A 20807-nucleotide genomic window follows, 5' to 3' on the forward strand; every position below is an offset into this window, starting at 1 on the left:
GGAACTCAATAGCAGTCCTCTGTGAACGAATGTCCTGCGGAAAACACGAAATGTGAAAAGCAACAACGACGACACCGCTCATATGTGCTAGTTATGATCGTCGTATGAAGAATATCTAACCTACATGCTCGCCTGTCTTTGAAGTGTGACCAGGCTGTCATAAAGCAGATAGAAAAACATGTCCCGTAATCACAGGATGTCGCCACCGCTCAGAATGCACGTACACTTCGTAACGAACAAAGTCTACAATGCTTGTACACTGCGTATCACGTTTTACTTGCGCGGTTGCATTCTGGCAAGATTTAGTTTCAAGCGGTGACCATAATGGCGACTAATGCTTGGAGCGGTTTTTCCATCCGTCGAATGCTGAAAATGAAGCCAAGACGCATAACTCGTAACACGCCATCATGCTCTTCCTCATTCGCTTATTGCTCTCCCTTTTGCACGTCATCGTCATCACCACGACCGGCGTCGCCGCCACTGTCGCACCCAGTCGAAGATGATTGATGCAGGGGTAAAATGGGTGCAAAGGACGATTTTCTGCTGTTGCACTAAGCAATAATCGCCACTCTGAGTGCGCTACCAATGCATGTTTGGGTGTATGCGTGTGTGCATCTGTGTACATACCTATACGTTAATAGTTTAGCCACCGCCTAAACGGACAGGGCGGCCATGATAGTGAAATATTGCAATGCAACAAGGACAAATAGGGCGTTAATGCTCACCAAAAAATAATAAGGCAGTTCGTCTATGTTAATCATAAAAGTGTTTGAAAATGCGCAAGTAAAAATCTTTTATATACCTGTACAATACCTAGGCTATATTAATTATCTATTATTGTTACAACCGTATCATACGTGGCTATGAGCAACACCCATTGTAACAAAGGCAGATATGGATCTGCACAGCTCCTTGTGAGCTGCTTCGAGGCACACAGGAAACATTAAGTTAAGTTAAATAGAAGAGGAAAAAGCGCGTGAATTTAGCTAGAACGGTATGTGCTTTGGATAACCGCTAATCGCACAGATAATGGTCCGCTTCAGAGATCGATAGTTGTAACAACAGCTGCAGCTGCAGCAGCTGCTGCAGCTGCTGCTACAATAAAGGCAAAGGCTTGCGATGATGGAACGTAAAGGAATAGACGAGTGATGGCGCCGTCGACGCCAGCCGAGACCGTCGCGCCTCGTCGTGTGGAAACGCGAGTCCCGCCATTTTCCCTCACTCTTTAACGGGAAAGGGAAAATCTGAAAATTGAGCTTCTTGTCGTGTCTTCGTCGTCTTCGCTGACGCAAGTGTAACCATTTTGTTGTCACCTTTTTGCTCTTGTTCTCGCCCAGGCTACCTTGCTGTTACTGTGCAGTGGGCGGACGCTCTGTAATTTACCGTGTGATGTTTACCATGGCGGCGGCATATGATAACACTGAGAAAAGGGGAAAAGTGAGTGCCTACAATATCGCATATGTTCCTCGTGTCGACTTTAAGCTTCAGCCGGCATCGAGTTGGACAACAGCTAATGAATGTAGGGCTACTGAGCGAGCGGTCTATGTATTTGATTGATGTAATTTGTATGTAATTGAGCGAAAGTCAACGTACTATATAGACCAGTTTGCTTAAAGTCGATTAGCTTCCTCAGAGAAAGATTCGGTTCATCCAATTGGGTTCTTACAGTAAGATTTTTTTTAAAAAAGTCTAGAAAACTTATGGCGCGTAAGGAGGCGTTGGCGAGCAAGGTGGATAAATCGGCAAACTCGCAATTGTGTTGTGTTCTTGGGTTCGGTTCCCTCTCAATTGAGGCCTGGTGAGTTCTTCGACTCCAATTTATTATACACCTATTTTTGATCAGTGTCAGCGCACTATTACGTTTTCGAAACTGGTCTTCACCGTAACAGAGGTATTGAGAAGAACAATGGGTTCATTCTTGCTATATTATTAAACTATATTCTTGCTATATGTTTCGTTAGTAGAGTTACGTTTGAAAGCCACGCGAATATTTTTCATATATCTTCGAGCATATACAAATGTGGTAAAACGGTCTAATTCATAATTTTTATTTATTTCAAATAAACTCTAATTGAACAGTTAGTTAAAATGTTGTTATTTTTGTTTATATGCAGTCGACTTTTGTCGCTTCAAGTCATCACTGCTGGCCGTTACAGAAGTTAATTTTACGATTTTGTCGGACACATGATTTGGAAATATTGGACAGGTCGTAAGAGACCACGAGGAAACCGTGTTATATTTTTGATAATCAATAAACACCATTTGTATCAGTGGTTCAGACAAAGTGCTTTCTGGCTGGTTCTTAACAAGAGAGCTGTTTGTGTCCAACAATATAGCGTCCAACTCATCTCTCCATTATTTATTCGCGTATTCATATGCGTATGCGCGTTCTCGTTTGTAAGCTATTGCGCATAGATACGCACCTAAACAAGCGGTAACTAAAATCGTTCTTTCTGTTCTTAAGTGTCGATAAATCGCAGCGAGTTAATTGATTTGCTGATCCCTTCGCAGGGTTCGGTTATCTGTCAGTCGCAGACTGTGTACCCATTTCTTCAATCAGTTCGATCGAGAAAGTACTACTAGTCGAAGCTCTATTATGGTCTACTAATATTGCTAGTGGATGTCTACGATTATTGTTTACGAACAGCGGTTTCGTCAATGTTCATCACATAAAGTACGTCTTATCAGCTATCGAAAAACGAGAGCTAACAACAGTGAATATCATAGAAGCATGTGCAATAGACGAAACAGGGAGATGGCTACACTGGAGTATTTCGTCATAAAAATTCGTTACCTCGTCTGCCAGGTACTAGGAAAGACTGACTGACGGGTACGGGGATTGTCCTTCTGCCGTGACTGATGCTACGGGGCAACAGCTAATAATAGCGGCTAATTGACCGAAATTGCTTTAAAATGGACATTGCCGACTACCCGGTGGCGGACACAGTAGCACAATTCGGTTGGATAGCGGATGGAGCATTCACTTGTCAGTTGGTCAAATTAAGGTACTGGACAGCTTGACATTCAACCCAGAGATATTAGAACCAATGACAAAAAGGCATTGAAAGCTGCATAAGGCAAGACAAGTCGAAGCAACGTCAAGTTAGTAGAGGGTCGTCCTATTGTTGTCTGCGCAGATAATATTTTTGCCACTGTCACAATTTGCCCTTTCCTCCATGTCAGTGTGTAAGAGAGATTCGGAAAAAGCCCTCTTCCTTGCTGAAGGGGGGGGGGGGGGGTTGCTTGCTCAATTGCCTGCGTCCTATTAGCTTTTACGTGAGCGTCCTCCTTGGTAGCTGCACGGTGAAGTGTACTCGCTCTCTGGTGGGGCAGACTGACTTTGGTTGTCAGACAGGTAGATAAGTGTGGTTCCTGCTGATGCTGCTGGCACCAGTAGAACTGCTAGCGATAGTGCAGGACGTGTGCGTATGCGTGCGTGAGCGTATGAGTTACCTCAATGGCAACGTTCCCGTGCACTTCGTTTTGTATATATATTTTTACACTTCCAAGTATCTTTTTTGCTGGCGCACAAACGCAGCAGCAGCGTAACAGGAGCTATTAGCGTACGTATATATATACACATATGTAATGTACGGAGGGCCGCAAGTATTAGTTTTCTCTTCGGAACCAGTTGAGCGTCTGTGTATGAGTGTTGCATTTCCTTTGCGTATCTGCAGTAGAGAACAGATCGATGTACCACTCTATAGAACTGTGAGTGCGTGCCCGTCGTTTCTGCACTGGATTGAATTCCGAGTGGTGCCTAACACTGTGTGTTTCTGTGTGATGTTATTTTATAGGGGCAGGCAAGAGGGCACGCATCGAGGAGGGGAGGAGAAGGGGTAAATAAGAAAAAGATGAAATGGAAAAAGCGCTACGGGTCCTTGTCGAGCTCTAAGCTTAGGATAAAGAGAGAGAGAGAGAAGGGAAAACTACATGCGTATAAAGGGCGAACAGTTAGTAGCTCTGAATCCAACCTCCTACAAGTTTAAAGCAGACTGTTTGTACCGCCAGTTGATTGCTGGTTGTCGTGACTTATCCGCTCTGCCAACCTGCTTGTGCACTACAGCTGTATAAGCGGAGGGCATAACTATTCTAGACCTCGAAGTCTACATGCGAAATAGAACAAGTTTCGGCGTCCCTAAGTTTTGACGCAAAGCTATTTACTGCCGCTAGCTTCTTCACCTCAGCTTTACTTACCTTAGACGCCTTTCGATCACTTGTAGTTACCTATGTATGTAACAACAACACGCAGCAGGTTCGAATCAGATCAGCAAAACCAGTCTAAAAGAATGGTGATGCAATCCGTTAGGCTAAGAGCTAAGCCAGACACGCACACAGTTAGCCCCTTTCCTGCCGAAAGTTGCGAGGTTCACAGGCGATGACATGGTGTAAATGAAAATATATTTGGATATTACTGGATAGTGCAGTCGGTCCTCGTACGAGGTAGTAATACTTCAAATAGACCTTATGCAATGCATCAGAGAAAGCACAAAACATCCGAATCAACATTATGTACGATAGCTTGAAGAGAACGTAGAAGCTATGATTACAAACGATTTCCGGGATTCTGTGTATTTTCACAGGAAGTTGCTATAATACAATCGATATCCGAAGAGGAGACGTGGAACACATATTGATTGCATCGATCTTTGGGTACACCGAAAGCGTACACACGCACATGACATACAACTATGTCTGATTGCTCGTTTTCCATGTACGTAGCCGTATGGACGTATTATTTTAGGTTCGTATAGGTTTGCAATCGTTGCACGGGCACTTCTGACCGACCCTTTGCAAGTGATGGCAAGAGCGGTACGCACACCTTAAACAACAGCGCTGAACCCTAGCAATGTGTAACAGGCGGTTGTAATAGCGATCAAAATAAATATAATCATACGTCGTTGCCTGAAGTTCATAGTACCACTCAGTTGCGACTGTCAACGACCCCGAGCTTTGCTTTTAGTCATTTCTCGGTTAGACATTTCTTCACGATCCCGTCAAAATTAAGTTCGGGTGCAGGGTTAAAATAGCTAGGGCAAAAACCTGGTAATGATAGATCTGTAGCATAGGTGTCACTTCTTTTTCGTATCTCTGCCGGGTGCTGATTGCAACATTTCGTAGATAGAGAACAGTCTTGTTCCTCTCGAGGTTTTCTTACCGTGGTTCTTATCCGTGTTTGAAGTCGTGTAAATGCGTTCTTGTGAATTCTCCGATAAGACAAATAGAACCTCGGAGTTTCGGCGGAATGAAGAATGACTGTGTATAGTTCGAACAGAGCCAGTACGTTTCGGCGGTTTGGCAACAAGTACGTAAGGTCTGAAATGTTATTGACAGCCTAATCTTACTCGAGGGAGCGACTTGTTCTTTATGAAATTAGAGTACGACCCTTCAGACACATTTATCTAACAAATAGCCAACGTAGTCATTCTTTTCGGCAGTGAGTGTTGCTTGATCGAAGTTCTTCATGGATCTGACGACGCACAAAGGCGAAGTTAAGTGGGCTTACTTTCGGCTGTGATTCCCTTTTTCACTTTATACACCTTTTACACAATGGGCATATGCTCTACTAAATGCCATAAAACTAATCATTTTTTGACATGACTTATGCTAGGCGCTGGCTCAGTTTATAAGGCGACAGTATTTGTGATGTTGCTTAAAAATAACTTAATGAAATTTCTTTAAATTAATCAAATAGAAAAAGAATACTGTTCAGATGAACTACTGAAGAAGTGGTCTTGGCTCAGTTTTAGCTGTTGGTCTTTTCTTCAGACGCAGAAGTAGCTTCATAACCTTCCTGCTTTTTTTCCCCTCTCTCATTTCGAGCTGAACGTCAGACAGGCCTAGCTTCTACAATATCATTTATCGTAGTACAATAAATCACGTACTTAGCAAATTGAAGGTTGCGTGAAGGGGTAAATAAGCCATCAACAGTCACGCACTACAATCAGCCATTACTATTTCGCTTAATGGTTTCAACTGATGCCCAGTGTCGAAAATACTATACAGCGATAACCACGACCAGAAACAACAATTGCCGCCGTGTTATTATCGTCCCATTCGTAGTTAGCGTTTTGTTGCTACTATACAACAATCACTGTGAACTAGTATAAGGCTAAAGTGATGCTAGTATAAAGCAAAGTTTGTGCCGGCAGCATCGGTGCATCCTCGTCTTGGGAACAGTTTAGTAATTATAGTGACCATTACCTTTGATAATTGACGTTATCATTATTACTGTTCCATACTACCTCAAACCATATCACTGCAAGCAAAAAACCGTTCTAATGGTAAATCACAGTGTCAATAACGTACATCGAAAAAGCTTTCAAGTCACCCACGACCAGTTCTTCATGCTTATTCTTCTTCATGGATACATGGATCTTAGTCTATTGTTTAATCAAAATCCCCGGTAATATTTCTATAAGAGTGAATGTTTTCGGATGGATCAGTATTACATATATATATGTTCTTTTATCGGTCAGCTTCGGTGAGCTATTTGTGCTAAGTGAATTTCGGATCATCAACGAGATGGAGCGTTCTGTCATTTTCTGGGACCGGGAGGTATCTCGCTAGCTGCAAATTAATATATATATATATAACGTATATAGAAAATTCGCTGCCATTGGCTGTCACAGACTTCGTAGTCGAGTCTCCCGTCGGTTGAACAGTCAGTCAGTCAGTCAGTCAGTCAGTCAGTCAGTCTGTCTAGAAAATTAGCCATTACATGGTAGGGTTTGATGAAATAGTTCCTGTCGTTGCTCCTGGATACAACTGGCATATTCGACAGAGTGTGGTCTATGATAAAGCGGACACGCTATCGGCATAAGGAGAATACATGTGGCCTATACATTAATCGCAGAAGGAGCCCGATTGACAGCAATTGCTACCATGAAACCGCTGATAACGGTAGTGGGCTACAGTTGCAATTGGTGGTGCGGATAACAGTTAAAATGGGGATTGATGAATCTTTGTGCTTTCCCTTCTTTTTCCTTTGCCGTAATTGGTGTCCGTCTGCCTGTTCGGGTCTGTGGGTCTTTCTACTACCTAGATGTGTAGCTTAATGTGGGCTTCCTTCCCTGTTAGGTGAATGCTCAATTTCCCCCCGTGACGACGGCTTTCATAGCCCTATTGCTAGCGCAACTGTAGGCCGTTAATGTGTCGAAGCATAGGTCTCACACTAATCTCATTGACCCCATTTCGACTCCTACCAATGCCTTAATACTAAGAGGAAAGAGGACGCATATTGGAAAGGCGTCTTTCGTTCTCGTATAGACAGTCTCGGTAAGTGAAATGCGGTCAGAGCTAGATGAGGATGAAAACGATTCTCCTTTTATGTGTACATGTGTACGTTTAGCTGTTTGCTATAGCTGACTTCTAGTTGTCTATTGCTGCGTTGGAGGTGGTAGTTCTTCGCTAGATGGTTGGGCGGTCAGCCTATTATAGTTAATGAGACTCGCTGTTTTTGTTATTTTTTTTTGCAAGGTCGAAAATTCTAATTGTAAAAGTAAATATTGAAACAATACGTTTTCATCTTGATTATACTAATTTACGACTTCATAAAGCATTGTAAATTTTGCTTGGTAGGGCAAACTTTATTAAACGGACGGTTATTCTGAAGTTGCTGGAAGGCAACATAAATAGACGTGCTATAATATAATAATAATAGGCCGAGTGGCAAGACCAATTAAAATGCTAATCGTCCTAAATTCAATTAAGAAATTAGTCGGAAAACCCATTGTAGCGATTTTTTTTTATCTAGCCCTCGGTCGGCTAACATGTGCTAAATAATAGCGGGGCTATTTTTATTTAGCCAGCAGATATTTGATAGATTGAATTGTCACTAATACCGTTTGCGCTAAAACCATGCGATAGAAACATGTACCATACATTTTTGGATATAATATTTATAAAAAAGAAAAGCTCGTGACAAGATCAGCTACGGTATCGTACGATGTTTTAATAAATAAATTAATAATTCCGTACATTATATTACGTAGCATAGGATATTGTATCTGGTAGTGCCTTGTTGTTGTTGTTGTTGTTGTTGTTGTTGTTGTTGTTGTTGTTGTTGTTGTTGTTGTTGTTGTTGTTGTTGTTGTTGTTGTTGTTGTTGTTGTTGTTGTTGTTGTTGTTGTTGTTGTTGTTGTTGTTGTTGTTGTTGTTGTTGTTGTTGTTGTTGTTGTTGTCGTTGTCGTTGTTGTTGTCGTTGTTGTTGTCGTTGTCGTTGTCGTTGTCGTTGTCGTTGTCGTTGTCGTTGTCGTTGTCGTTGTCGTTGTCGTTGTTGTTGTCGTTGTCGTTGTTGAGCTAACCCAAAGGTCAAACATGAACGGTTTAACAAGTTATTCCATGGTAGTTTTACATTGAACACCTAATACTAATTGTTGTCTCATTTCACGTTCATATGATTTTTATGAATCTTCTTGTTCTATTGGAAGAGTAACCTAACATTGCTGGCCATATACATATGTCTAATGAGGACAGATCCCACGTCCGAGTAGCTTCTCTCGTAGCAGTAATTCTGACAAATGCAATATCATAACGATGGGAGCACCAACAGCAGCACTGTTTACTTACGGTAGTTCGCTGCCATGCGCTTAGTGACTGGAAGATTAGAGCGCTTAGGATCTCTGAAGGTAAAGAGACGCGACTCGGTGGGGTAGCTCAATAGGCATGTAACGGTTGTGCGGGGTCATTCGGCATAAAACAAAGTAATGCTTCTTCTCAAGGCCCGTTTCAACAGCGTGTGTCCTGTTAACTAAACTAAGAGAGTGTAGTATATGGCCACCTTTCAGTGACTAGCGTTGCTCTTCTAACGACACGTGAAGATAAGCATCAGGTGCTGAAATCGATATTTGTTGATTTTGATTAGTCTTCCTACTGATAATAATCTGTAGGTAAGATTTAAGAGAAAATGTGTTCTTTAATATTTCCAAGATGTTGTAGCTCGAAACAGCATCGTTTGGTCTATTCGCGGAGCTCTTGGCCCTATATCTGGTATCAATTAGCCAAGACGAGTTCGACGACTGGCAGACATTGAACTAGGGCTTACGCGCTAGATTTTTTGTTAGTTAACGTTATGGCGCAATACTTTAGGGCCTCCTCGTGGATGAATGATGAGGCGCCGCATTAGGTTCAGCTGCCTTGCAGGGAGTTTGGTTGATCAATGTCTTTTTTATTTTCGTTCATAGTATTTCCGGCATGGAGTTGACTATAGTGAATTATCAGCTAGATGAAGTTCTTATTTATCTCTACTCTGATTGGCGCCTCACCTGGTTTGTCAGGTTGTCTTCCGTATTGAATGATGATGGGTGACAATGGGGAAAGAGATGTTGCCGCCAGCCATGGGAGAATGCAACCATAACGCTTATCTACTGTTACGTTATTCCTTGGTCAGGCAATTTTCTGCCTCCGCCTTCTTTTAGGACGGCTGTCAGTCAATTGTGTTATCCGAGCTGCGATCAGTTCGCGCCTTTTGTTTTCTGCATCGAATCCTTTTCCCTCTCTTCCTGCGTCATTCATCCTCTTGCTCTATCCTTTCTATTGGGTTGTCGAAAATGTTTTTCTAGCTAGGTGGTTTTAAAGTCGAGTATCCCAGGTAAAACGGATGGGCGTTAGTGTCACCTGAAGATGGTCCGGTAACAGTGCTAGAACGGTTGGGATACCTTTATTCAGACTTTAGATAAAGCGTTCAAATTCATCAAAAGAAATTCGGGTTACTGAAAAACGGCTCTATCGTTTTCGTTCGGAAAATTTTGATGTGAAAGATGCACCATGTAGTGGTTGACCGAAAAATGAACGACGTTGTTGAGAAACCTGAGCAGGAGAGACAGATAAGATGCCATGGTATCGTCAAGCATCCTCCATTAGATATTGTTAAACCATTTGAAGCTAACTTGCTGCGGAAAAGCTCGGTGTTACACGGATTGACGCAAAGTAGATCGTGTACTGATCTGCGACGAAATCGAGACAAAATCCAGCCATTTCTAAACCAGTTGATCATCGATGATGAAAAGTGGACTTTTTGAATAAAAACGCTGTTGAATAAAGACCGTAGTTAGCGAACAGAGAAAGCGTTGCCCTCCAACCACATACATGTTTAGCTATTCGGCAAAACTAAGAGGATCTTCAATGAAAAATGTCAATATATTTACCGTGTAGCACAGAGTACCCTTGACAATGTCAAGTTTAGTTTGAATGGAGGCATGCCATCCGTTCTATTATAGTGTTACAAACAAAATGGCAGCGGGCTATGATTCGAAATGACGCATAATTAGGTTAGCAATATTATTGTAAAATATCTAAAAAAAAATTCCTTCCTAATTTCGTGCTACTACTGTTCAATCGATTGTGTGGGCCCTCAAATTATGCCCTTGAACGGCAATAATTACATGTTGTTACTGCTGTGTGCAGGGTTTCTAGTGTGTTAGCCTCTGATTAGAGACCATATAGAAGTGTGGCAGCGGCAGCCAAGATTCTATTGTCAGAGGGTGCAGGAGAAGAGACAGACGGAGGAAGGGAAGATCGTTGTCAAAATGGCCAGCAGGGCAAACCTCGGCTGCCTTCCAAGAAGTGATAGCTTAAATAACAATAATGATCAGATAATGATAATCATGATTGTGGTCATGCTGATGATGATAACACAGGTGATAATAGAATGGAGATAAAACGTAGAGCTAAGGGGATAGGCTTCTTACCACCTGCGCTCTCGTAGCTGTTGCTGGATATCGTGTAAACACATGGTGTCCCATAGTATATATATGCGCATCATACTGTGTATAGGGAATTCGGAAAAGACAAATCAAGTAATCATATTAGAATTCTCATATATAATATGAGAATTAGGCATACTCCGACACGTAGAGGCTAAAGGCGAAATAAGCAAACCTAAGGACTGTGTTTACAACTGTGCTTGATACAAACGGGAACTAAATTTTCTTTGGCATAGTAGATCGTGGCACATGCTTAATCCGTGTGGAAAAATACCAAGTTACGACTCTTGTCTAGGAAAAAACCAATGCAGTATCTGGTATAGCCTTGTCATAGAGGGCCGAAGCTCTGTTGAAGAGGCGTGTGACAGATAGCGCAATGAGGAAGGCAGTCGGTTCAGTCATATATATACATTTACGTTCGTCTATACGAAGTGTATATCATATATGAATGAACAAATAGAATTGAGTCTAGCAGTGGAAGGCGAACACGACGAATACGAAACTTAAGTCGATCCAATCTTGAGGAAGCCTTCGTGGCAGGAGGTCGCACTCGATGGCTGTGTTGAAATGGTTCAGTATGTCTGGGTACGTTACAGATATAAGTGGAGGACACTACACGGGTGGATGTTGAATGAGAGTGCAAGAGCCATCTGCCTTGGTGGGTCCAACGGGGCCCTTCACTACGAAGGCACATAGATCTTTCGGTGGCAATAGTAGGCTAAATCTAAAAGATGAGCGCTGGTAAAGGGGCAGTGTATTGGCAGAAAAGAAGACGTCATCACACTTGGTAGTCCTTGCTCCTTTCGTTAGTGATGGTGACGGTGCTGCTTCTGCTGGCGTAGCCGGTATATTGCCGTACCGTTGGAGCTGGGGTGGAGCTGGGTCGACTGGGGTGGGGTTGACTACGGTGTTGACGGCTGTGACCAGCATGGGCCAGTGGAAGGATAGAAGATGGCGGGGAGGGTGTGTCTTTAAGTGAAGTTTGAAAATAGCAGTAGCTAGAGACGAAGTTTATGTACTACAACTGCTGGAGGTAACTGCTGCTTGTGCTTCTGCTGTGCGCGAGAGCGAGCGGGACTGACAAGAGTGAAGAAATAGATATGTCAGATGGCCGCGTTACGGCAGGCAAACCACCCTGTTTTCAGCCTGCCCGGCTGGCTTCCCATCTAGCAAGCCGTCCAGCGAGTTCTCTGATGCCTTTGCTGCTGTCCTGCTACTGACGCCCCCACACAGTGGACCATGGTCCAATCAAATCCTAGACTTTGGGTAGCCATGCACCTGCTCGGGGCTACTCGCTTACTGCTTCACCTCCACTCTCCTACAACTCGTAGGCCTTCTCCTGTTATATTAGTAGATTCTCCCGTGCCATGAAGTGTCCTGGCCGGCCCTTTTTGATGTCAGTCTATCCTGTGTCTTTCGCGTCTAGGAAGAATCTCCAAGTCTCATAGAAAGCATACAGGGAAAAGGGTTTCGTAGGTGAAATTGACCCCGTGGTGATAAAGATGGTTGAACAAGGGGCTGATAAATCTCTATTGACTGACTGAAGGTTTGCTTGAAAGCGGGAAAGCGATACCTTGCTACCTTGTTTCCTTCCTTGTCACTTGAATATATTTTGTCTACGGTTAGCACCGGCAGCAATAGTGGCGCCGCCGTGTCGGCGAGGTGACGGTCGTCTATGAACACGAGAGCCCACATCGCCGAGTGTATGGATTGGCAAAGATGTCAACATTTATTTGTGTATATGTGCTTCCTCTAAGTATGACTGTGTGTCTGGTGTCCTGTAACCTCATCTGCCTTCGTGTGGCCTATATTTGTGTGTGTAACAACGGGGTAGAGGCCTGCGTATGTCAGAGCAGTTATAAGTACACGCACGTGGGGGTTCCTCTTCGTACTTAGTCTTCTCGTTCCCCTCATCTCTAACCGACATTGACCTCGCGTGGAGATGGACCCCGGTCTGACGCATCTGGCCTGCGAACCATTTGACCTTTAGTAGCTTATGTGACATAAACAGGATAATGAATGAAGTAATTAGACGTCACACACACGCAGTCTAGATCGTGGTTCCTGTAGCGGTTTTGCCTAGCGTATAAAGGATCAGAACCGAATCGAGAGGAAATGGATAGAGCAAAGGGTAGAGGTGAGAAATGGCCCACTGTTATTGATAACACAATAACTGTAAGAGAAAAATATAATTGCAAGAGACACGGTCGTTCTTTACAAATATGTACTTTGTATGGTTTGTCTATCCTCATAATAAACAAGCTGAATAGTTAGATCATTATATGATTGAAAGTGCGTGTCCAAGTTTATACGGAATGGGGGGGGGGGGGCGCAGGGCACACCATTAAATTGTCTAATCGCAGTTGTAGAAGAGTCTGCTACCACGAATGCAATGATATTTGTTTTAATGTCGTAAATATGACACATGCGATAACGGTTAAATAAGTGGCTTTATCTAATCCGATAGCGTCTATAATCGGAGACAAGGCTAATACTTGATTGAGTTACAATAATATCGTCCGCCACCTGGGAATTCTAGAATTTGGGACCTCATGTAAAATCCTCTACTTGCTGACCTCTGTGACAATTAGTGGTAACGGCAGCAGCCAATTAGCATGACCATTGCATACAGCCATTGGCACCGCACGCCTCGCAATATACTTGCGAATATCTACGAATAATGAAAATAGGCATGTATGCAAGCATGTAGATGATGATACCGGCTGAACTGCACTACCAGTTAGCATCGTCGGTGTTTAAAGCGGCGGCGGCGGAGAGCTTTAGGCTGTTTGGGATGCATTGGAGCATCAAGGCTCGATCGATCATGTGGCCAGCCACCCAGTTGGCATCCATTAGCCAGAGATGATAAGTCGCAACCCGAATGCACATGTAATGCATGCAAAGAACCATCGCAACGTTACCAGCGTCGCTCAGTCGAAGAGTACTTGCCTTCCTCACCCCAACAACCACCCCCTGTTCCCCATAGTAACATCCGTGCTATCGTGCAAGCCACATAGTTAGCCAGCATTTGTGAAGGGTGGTCATAACTGTCTATGTAAATCAAAAGACCGCTTCCGGTTTTCTGCATATACGTAACTGCAGCGACGGCACTTGGTATGTGCAACGCTGATGCTTGTCTGCCTACATCGCCGCACGCTAGTTAGATGAGGCAAATTTCAATATCTGTGTACGTGTGTGCGTGAATGCAGCGTGTATACCCGGTATTTTTCTGCGTTACCACCATTGCAGATGCAACTAGTAAGTTGAGCTGTAGCTGGAAACCAACAGGAAGAAAAGGGCGCTGCGTCGTTCTTCTACACGAATATGTAGCGCTGTGTGTGTGTACAGAGGAAACATACAGCTCCGAACGGCTATGAAAGGTTTGAAAGGGACGGTAAAGGAGTCTTTGCGCGTTGGAATTTGAACTAGAGACGAAGCAGAGGTGGACCATAGAATATCTGTGTGTTGTGGTATGCATGTACATGTTTGTGTATTCGTACATACACATGTAGGGATAAGGGTGAGCTCACGGCCGCTACCCACTCGAGAGCCACTAGCGGATAGAATGGGGTGGGCGCAGTTAGCGGATGCTCACTCACTCCTTTCTTCGTTGGCTTGCTCGTCCAGTGTAGTGCATAATCACGAACAATGATCTATGGTACTGCTTACTCTTTACGAAATCATAACTATCCCTCCATAGGTATTGTGTGCGTGGGGGGAAGGGAAGGGGTGGCAAAAGGGACGTACGTGTGCGACGATATGCTGAATTTGTCTGAGAACACAGAGTTCCTGTTTATATGGATGTTTGTACATGTATGGGTAAATTGAAAGGACCCTGAATGGTAAATGTTTGCTTCTCGCTTGTAGTATTTTCACTAAGAGGAAAGGACAAGCTGTCGTGCCGCACACGGCGACACGACATAACTACCGCGGGGCATCCGTATCATGTCATTCATCCGTTACGCTACGTTTTCGGGTTGTTCGAAAATACCAAGGGGTGAGAAATGAGTAAAAGAGAAACGCACACTCATGCTATAGGTAGTACGCATGCATACACGTAGATATACCTTTAGGCATGGTCGATGAACGCAATGTAAGTTCAGTGACTGAAAAAGACGAACGAGCTATGATTATTGAGGAGGATGAGCAAGCGATTATGGACTCAATGGTCAAGCATTGAGCCTATAGACATAAATACTTGTCAAATTTCTGGGTAGATGATGTATTATTTGCCACTTTGAAACTCTTCAATGTTTAAAGGACTACGCTTAGTAGTCTCTTACGAACTTGGCCATGTGGAATAGCTGCCGCGTAGAAGTCCCGCGTCTCAATTTAATCAGACGATTACACTTAGATTACCATTGACAACAAACAATAGCGACAGTACGAGTGTTTCCTTCAACAGAGTCGACCTGCAGTATACGGGAAACATCCATGTTTTTCACACTGTGCGAGCTGATTGTCTATAAATACGTCCATCCGCTAAATTAACGCAGGATAAACATATTATTAGTAGCATTAGTTAGAAAGGAGGCTACACGTTCAATATTGTTTTCGTTACGTGTCGGGCTTGCTCAGACACTTTGCAAACCTAATTGTCAAGCAGAATGGTAGTTTTGCTACGCTTGTTTGCGAGAATGCACTAATGGGTTCCTCATAAAAGCGTCGCATCGCGATTTTCCCTCGTTCAATATCTTATAGTACTATATTTCAATGCTGTGACTACGCCAGAGTTGCGTAGACGGCGCCCTTCTAAGTTGTAACTGTAGAATGGCATCGGCCATACTGCAGTTACAGCTTTGACAACGAATATTTTAGGGTAGACGCCGTTACCCGACAAGGTTTCTCTCGAAAATGAATTATATCAGGGTGGCTTAGGACGACGGCGCTGGATAGGATACGGGGTTTTCGTTATTGCAAATGAATGTGGTAGGACACAACGACAATGCAATGGTGTCTGTCTGCTCATGTTTGGGTATCGAACTAATAACATAGCATGCATGTGAAGTTCTGTCAGAGTTGATCCTATCAGCATTCGCACAACCCAGGTGCACGTCTAGTACGGGCGTTTCGATAATTCTCTCATAATATATAATAATGTTCCTGTATTTTCGCTGCCGTGTACCTCGCAGCTGACCACTTCAAACAGCAGCCGTATTGATTTCTACGTGTAGCTGTTTCCCTGATTGTCTTGCCTCTCGTGTCACTTGGCCCGAGGAAACGATCCCGTATCGACCTCGTAGACTGGAACTCTCCCGCTTGAGCAATAGCGAAGTTATTATTTACGTGGATAGAGCTTACTGACACATACTTCCCTTAGGGGAAATATTACGTAATTCGCTGTGTTGCGTTGAATGCATTCTATTTGTAAAGCTGCGGCGACACAACAGTGTCAAATGGAAATGTCTAAACATTAGTTTAGGTAACGGGTGATAGGCCGCTATTGTTCGGCTCTCGTCAGCGGATCGGGTTGACCGTATCGTGCTTATAGTTGTACGGAGTACCATTATTGTCATTGTCGCTGCTCTGTCTGGGCTTCATTTGCTCATTTTCAATCTGCACGGATTCGCTGACTGACAAGGACAGACATTGAACAGTTGACTATCCTTCCAAATCCACAAGAGTTCTCGGAAGAAGAATCAGAGAAAACGGCCTGCGGGTTGTGTCTGAAAACGAGTTAATGCATCAAGCGCTCTTTTTCTGATTAGAGAAATTCTAAGGACGATACCTCAGCACAGCTCTTGCTGTGGTGCGTTAGCTCTTTCTTATTTGAACTCCCTTCAACGCCAATGATTCTCTTCTTCGGATTGTCCTCCCCCGACGTAGAATTTCAACCTTTGGCTTCTTTTTAAACTAGATAGGAGCACCATATCCTGGGAATAAGCTTTGATGAAAATGCGCCAAGATGAGAATAATATGACTAAACTGGCTGTGCTGTACCAGTAATTATATATATTTCTAAGCTGTTTGGGAGAGAAAGGTAATGAAACAGTAGTGAGTAAATTTCTAATTAATCTTATAGCATTGTAATGTCTGATAATAGCATTAATTGCTATTGTTCTAACCTTAGGATACCATGTACAATATAGAATACAGGCGTTCCATCCACAGGAGATATGGCCAATGTGAAGATGACTGCTATATGTACCCAACTTGATGTACATTAAGTTCAATAGTTGGTGGCCTGTAGACAGTGGGTTTCGCCACGATCACTTATCTTTGGCACTTCACTTTTGTAAAACACATGCAAATGTAATCCGGTTGACTGATCAAATGCTAAACGCTTAATGATGTCAACGAATCTAGTTGCAGCTACTGTCACAAGGTTAGTGCCCTACTTATCTCCGTACGTAGACCCGATCCGGTATGCTAAAAGACCTTATTATGTACCGTCACAGTATTCGGACCCTATGCCTAATCGGTATCAGCAAAAATGGACGCCGATTAAGTAAGTTCAGTGAATTCTTTCACTTCTGTATGTATATGCATGTATGTATGTATGTATATGTATATGTGTATGTATGCATGCATATGTATGTATGTATATATGTATGTATGTATATACATATATGCAATGTATATATGTATGTATATACATATATACAATGTATATATGTGTGTATGTATATACATATATACCATGTATATATGTATGTATATTGGTAACGAATGGGAGCGCAGGACAGGAAGCAAAAAGAATACACCGCCATTTTGATTTCGGCCATAGAGGCAACCCATCGCACTTAGGCTATATGTTATTTTTACTAATTTCGTTAATTGAAAACAATCTCACTTATTCATATACACGCTGTCGCCGTATTTTTCATTGCAACACTGTTTGAACAAATAACAGTAACATGAAATCAGTTACGAAATCAGTTACGTATTATCCGCCCCCGTCATAGGCTTACCCCCTCTTCCTTCTCCTACGATCTCAATAATGGCTATTAAACGCGCAGCGCGTCCAATGCGTGCACGTATATGTACGAACCAAGCGGGAAAGCTCGGACGCGGGGGAGATGCTGGTTGGTGGAGGTAATATCTGAATCTAATATTAGCCATGCAGCAGTCTATTGATTGGTGTTTCGTTCGCCGGCTATTATAAAGTTTCTTAGTTCGCAGTGGAAGTGAATTGAATCTTGTAGAAGGCGACGGTTACGATGGGATAAAGCGAAGCGTCGTCCTAGTGAAAGCTAGGGATACAAATGGCAAACAGAACGAACGAGAATGTTGCGATAGTTGTAGTGGTGGTAGGTAGGGCCACCTCCACACGATGCGAGGGGTGGTAGGAAGGGGCGTTGTTATTCGTTTCAGGATTGCAACCATGAAATAGGCATCGGCACCTCAATACAATCAGAGCTCGGCTACTGAAAGGCTAACAGCGAGACATTCAGCCAACAGCTCAGTGCTAATTGCCTTCAGGCGCCGGTACCTTTCTGTCCACTAGGCCCTACATGTATGGTTTTTGTCAGCGTTCATAGTCGTCGTCCAATATCCCAGAGTGCAGATGTATGGTTCCGGGCTTTTTGGTTTCCCCCAGGGCCTTCCCTATTTCTCACAGCCAGCCGCGTCATCGTTTTCTTTATTCGATAAGTCAGCCTGGCTGAGCTTCACGCGCTGCTGCTGCTGCTGCTTCATCCTGACGCTGGCTCATGCTGATGGTGGATTTCGTTGGGCTTGAGTAACATGACATCCTTGTCACGATGAGCAGTAGGCCAGCTGAACCGGGTGTCAGGACATGGCTGTTCTTTTTATCTTAACGGTGCCGACCATATTTGCCTGCTTCAATAGCGATACTTCGTGTAAAAATATGACTAAGGCGGCTTGCCAATGTGTAGCTCAAGCGGCGGCTTCTATCTGCTCGCGGGTAAACAACGACGATAATGATAGCGGTCGGTAAAGGCCCGACAGTATACTGATGAGGCAGAAAAAACAAGTCGTGAGAATACGGAAAACAGCGTTGCACAACGCTATGAAGAAAAGGTAAGTAGCAGGCCATCAAGGGGCGGACGGCTTGACGCTCCGCTGAGAAATATCTGTTAATGACAAACTATTAGTGCTGCAACAAGGGCACGTAGAAGGCATCTTATCTTCAGTTATCTGACTGCTCCACTTGCTCCAGATGGCGTGACAAAACTTTGGAGAGTCTCGTCAAACTCATATATCAGGAAATCACGAGCATACGAAAAATGATCGCATGGTGTCGAAAGCTGTTCTCATAGAATAACCTCAAAACAAATATAACGTGATTGCGATTGTCTAGTTAAGGCCTAATTAAGCTTAATAAGCTTATCCAACTGGTAATTCAATACGACACGTCCAGGCCTCAACGGCCAAGGGCCAGGGAGAAGACAAATTGTTAGTACAGCATTTTGGCACGCAGTCTATGTGTACAACAGATACCTTTACCGCTGCAACGGCTATTGCGCGAGTATTAGTGAACTATATAGTCATATTAGGCATATAAAGAGAGGACGTCCTTGGGCTATTGGGGCAAATCATATAAAATAAAAGACAAAATCCGATATTTTTTTTATTTTTTACGGCGTGGTTCCGGTTGTGTTGATTCATTGATGTCATTGCTAGTGCAATCGCTTTCTAGCGATTGGTCCGTTCGTCAAGCGGCCGTGCCACTTTTGGCCTTTTATAAAATCCGAACAGCAGCACTGTAGAGGGGGTAGCAGCGGTTTCAGTAGGACTAAGAAGAAAGGAGGAGAAAAAAATGAATGGAAGCTTTTCTGCGAAGGAGCTTTGACGCTTCCACTGGTGCTTCATGATTTCCTCTTGTCCGAATCATCGATGCGCGGCGACGAGCTTTTAATACGTCGAAGCGACTGGTATGGGACCTTACTGCTACGATGACGTCGACGGGTTAGATAGGCTGGCGCCATGGATGGAAAGCGAGGACAAAGAAGCCCTGAGAGGCCAAAAAACGGACGGGCAAAACGCGGTCAGCTCTTCTGTGATTACATTGAACTTAAGCGGTAAGCGGCGCAAGAAAGATGTCAGCGCATCTCAAATTCAAATACTCATTCGGGCTCGTTATACCCCCGGTTGGACACGGGGACGAAGATAAAGGGGGCATGTGGGCAAACGGCGGTTCTAAAGCCTGACTTTGAAACGACGTTATTGCTTTAAGGATAGGGTTAGAGAAAACAGCTCAGTATACGGCTGATACAGGCAAGCACGGCCAAAATATATATGTACGAAGTATTTTGTCTAGAATATTTCACCGAGGAAGAAATGATAAGCACGTAAAGGCGAGGGGAAGCATAAGATCGTTGAAATCAAAAGAAAAAGTATCACGATACGGTCTACTTAAAGAATGTTATCAAGTTGACGGTAACGAGGTTGTAGAACCGGTGATGTAAACAAAACAGAGTCACGTTTATCCTGCGATTTGTCTCTAATCACTCTCATTGTTAACTGCGTCAGAAATCGTGGCCTGTTAACAAATTCGATCCTAAAAATATGGCCTTCTACAGCTCGATAGAAAACTATGGCCTTTGAAACAGCACGAGAAGTTGCTCAGCCTGTAATAAAAATGAGCTAAACAATGTCCAATGCAACTTTCACTAACTGTTTTTATGCTTTAAAATAGAAGATGTCACCAGTTACTATTCTAAAATGAAAATATCGGCTTGTTTTTTCCAATAGATGTTGATGAACATTTCTATGTTTCTTGTTTTTTATGCTTTAAATAATTGGATGTGTATTCAGTTTGTTTTAGAATCAAACATGAGAAAAATTTTTAGCTTTTCGGTGAAAAAGCCCTAAAAGGATATCCTAGACGGAAAACTGGTTCCTTCAGAACGCAAAGGTTCAGCAACTCGCAAAGGTTACAGCTCCTATAATCTCGATACACCAACTGCACGAATGAAAAGTCGAATCTGTGGGATATGACATTGAGTCTAGAGATCTGCAAGCAGCCATGGAAAGGCAGTTGAGTGAGATCATTCCGCGAATGTGAGTGTCGACTGTTTCCTCTCCGCGTTGCCCCGTTGCCACCAACCACCAAGTGTCTTGCATTTTTGTCGTTTCGCTGTGATTACTTCGTCAGTTGTCAGCCTCCTGGCATCACTCGCGTTGACTGTTGAAGCC

General features: G+C 43.4%; 2 protein-coding genes and 1 long non-coding RNA gene across 5 annotated transcripts in view; 2 read left to right on the top strand and 1 right to left on the bottom strand.

Annotated features, from left to right (window-relative positions):
• LOC111251640 (uncharacterized) overlaps positions 1-20807 on the top strand; it is a 327887-nt gene that overhangs the window by 12324 nt on the left and 294756 nt on the right. The gene's annotated exons all lie outside the window — the stretch shown is intronic.
• The window catches only part of LOC147755153 (uncharacterized), a 48242-nt gene continuing 32211 nt past the window's right edge, over positions 4777-20807 (top strand). The window contains exon 1 of the long non-coding RNA XR_015329452.1: positions 4777-5305. This is a non-coding gene — a long non-coding RNA (uncharacterized LOC147755153). The remainder of the gene's footprint in view (positions 5306-20807) is intronic.
• On the bottom strand, positions 7926-8741 carry LOC147755154 (uncharacterized). Its single transcript, XM_086991705.1, has 2 exons — positions 8572-8741; positions 7926-8301 (listed from the first exon to the last, which is right to left on the bottom strand). Exons 1-2 carry the CDS (start codon positions 8585-8587, stop codon positions 7982-7984), a joined length of 336 nt encoding a protein of 111 aa, XP_086847831.1. The 5' UTR covers positions 8588-8741; the 3' UTR covers positions 7926-7981.

This window comes from Varroa destructor, unplaced genomic scaffold (assembly GCF_002443255.2).
Source record: "Varroa destructor unplaced genomic scaffold, Vdes_3.0 BEIS01000005.1, whole genome shotgun sequence".
NCBI lineage: Eukaryota > Metazoa > Arthropoda > Arachnida > Mesostigmata > Varroidae > Varroa > Varroa destructor.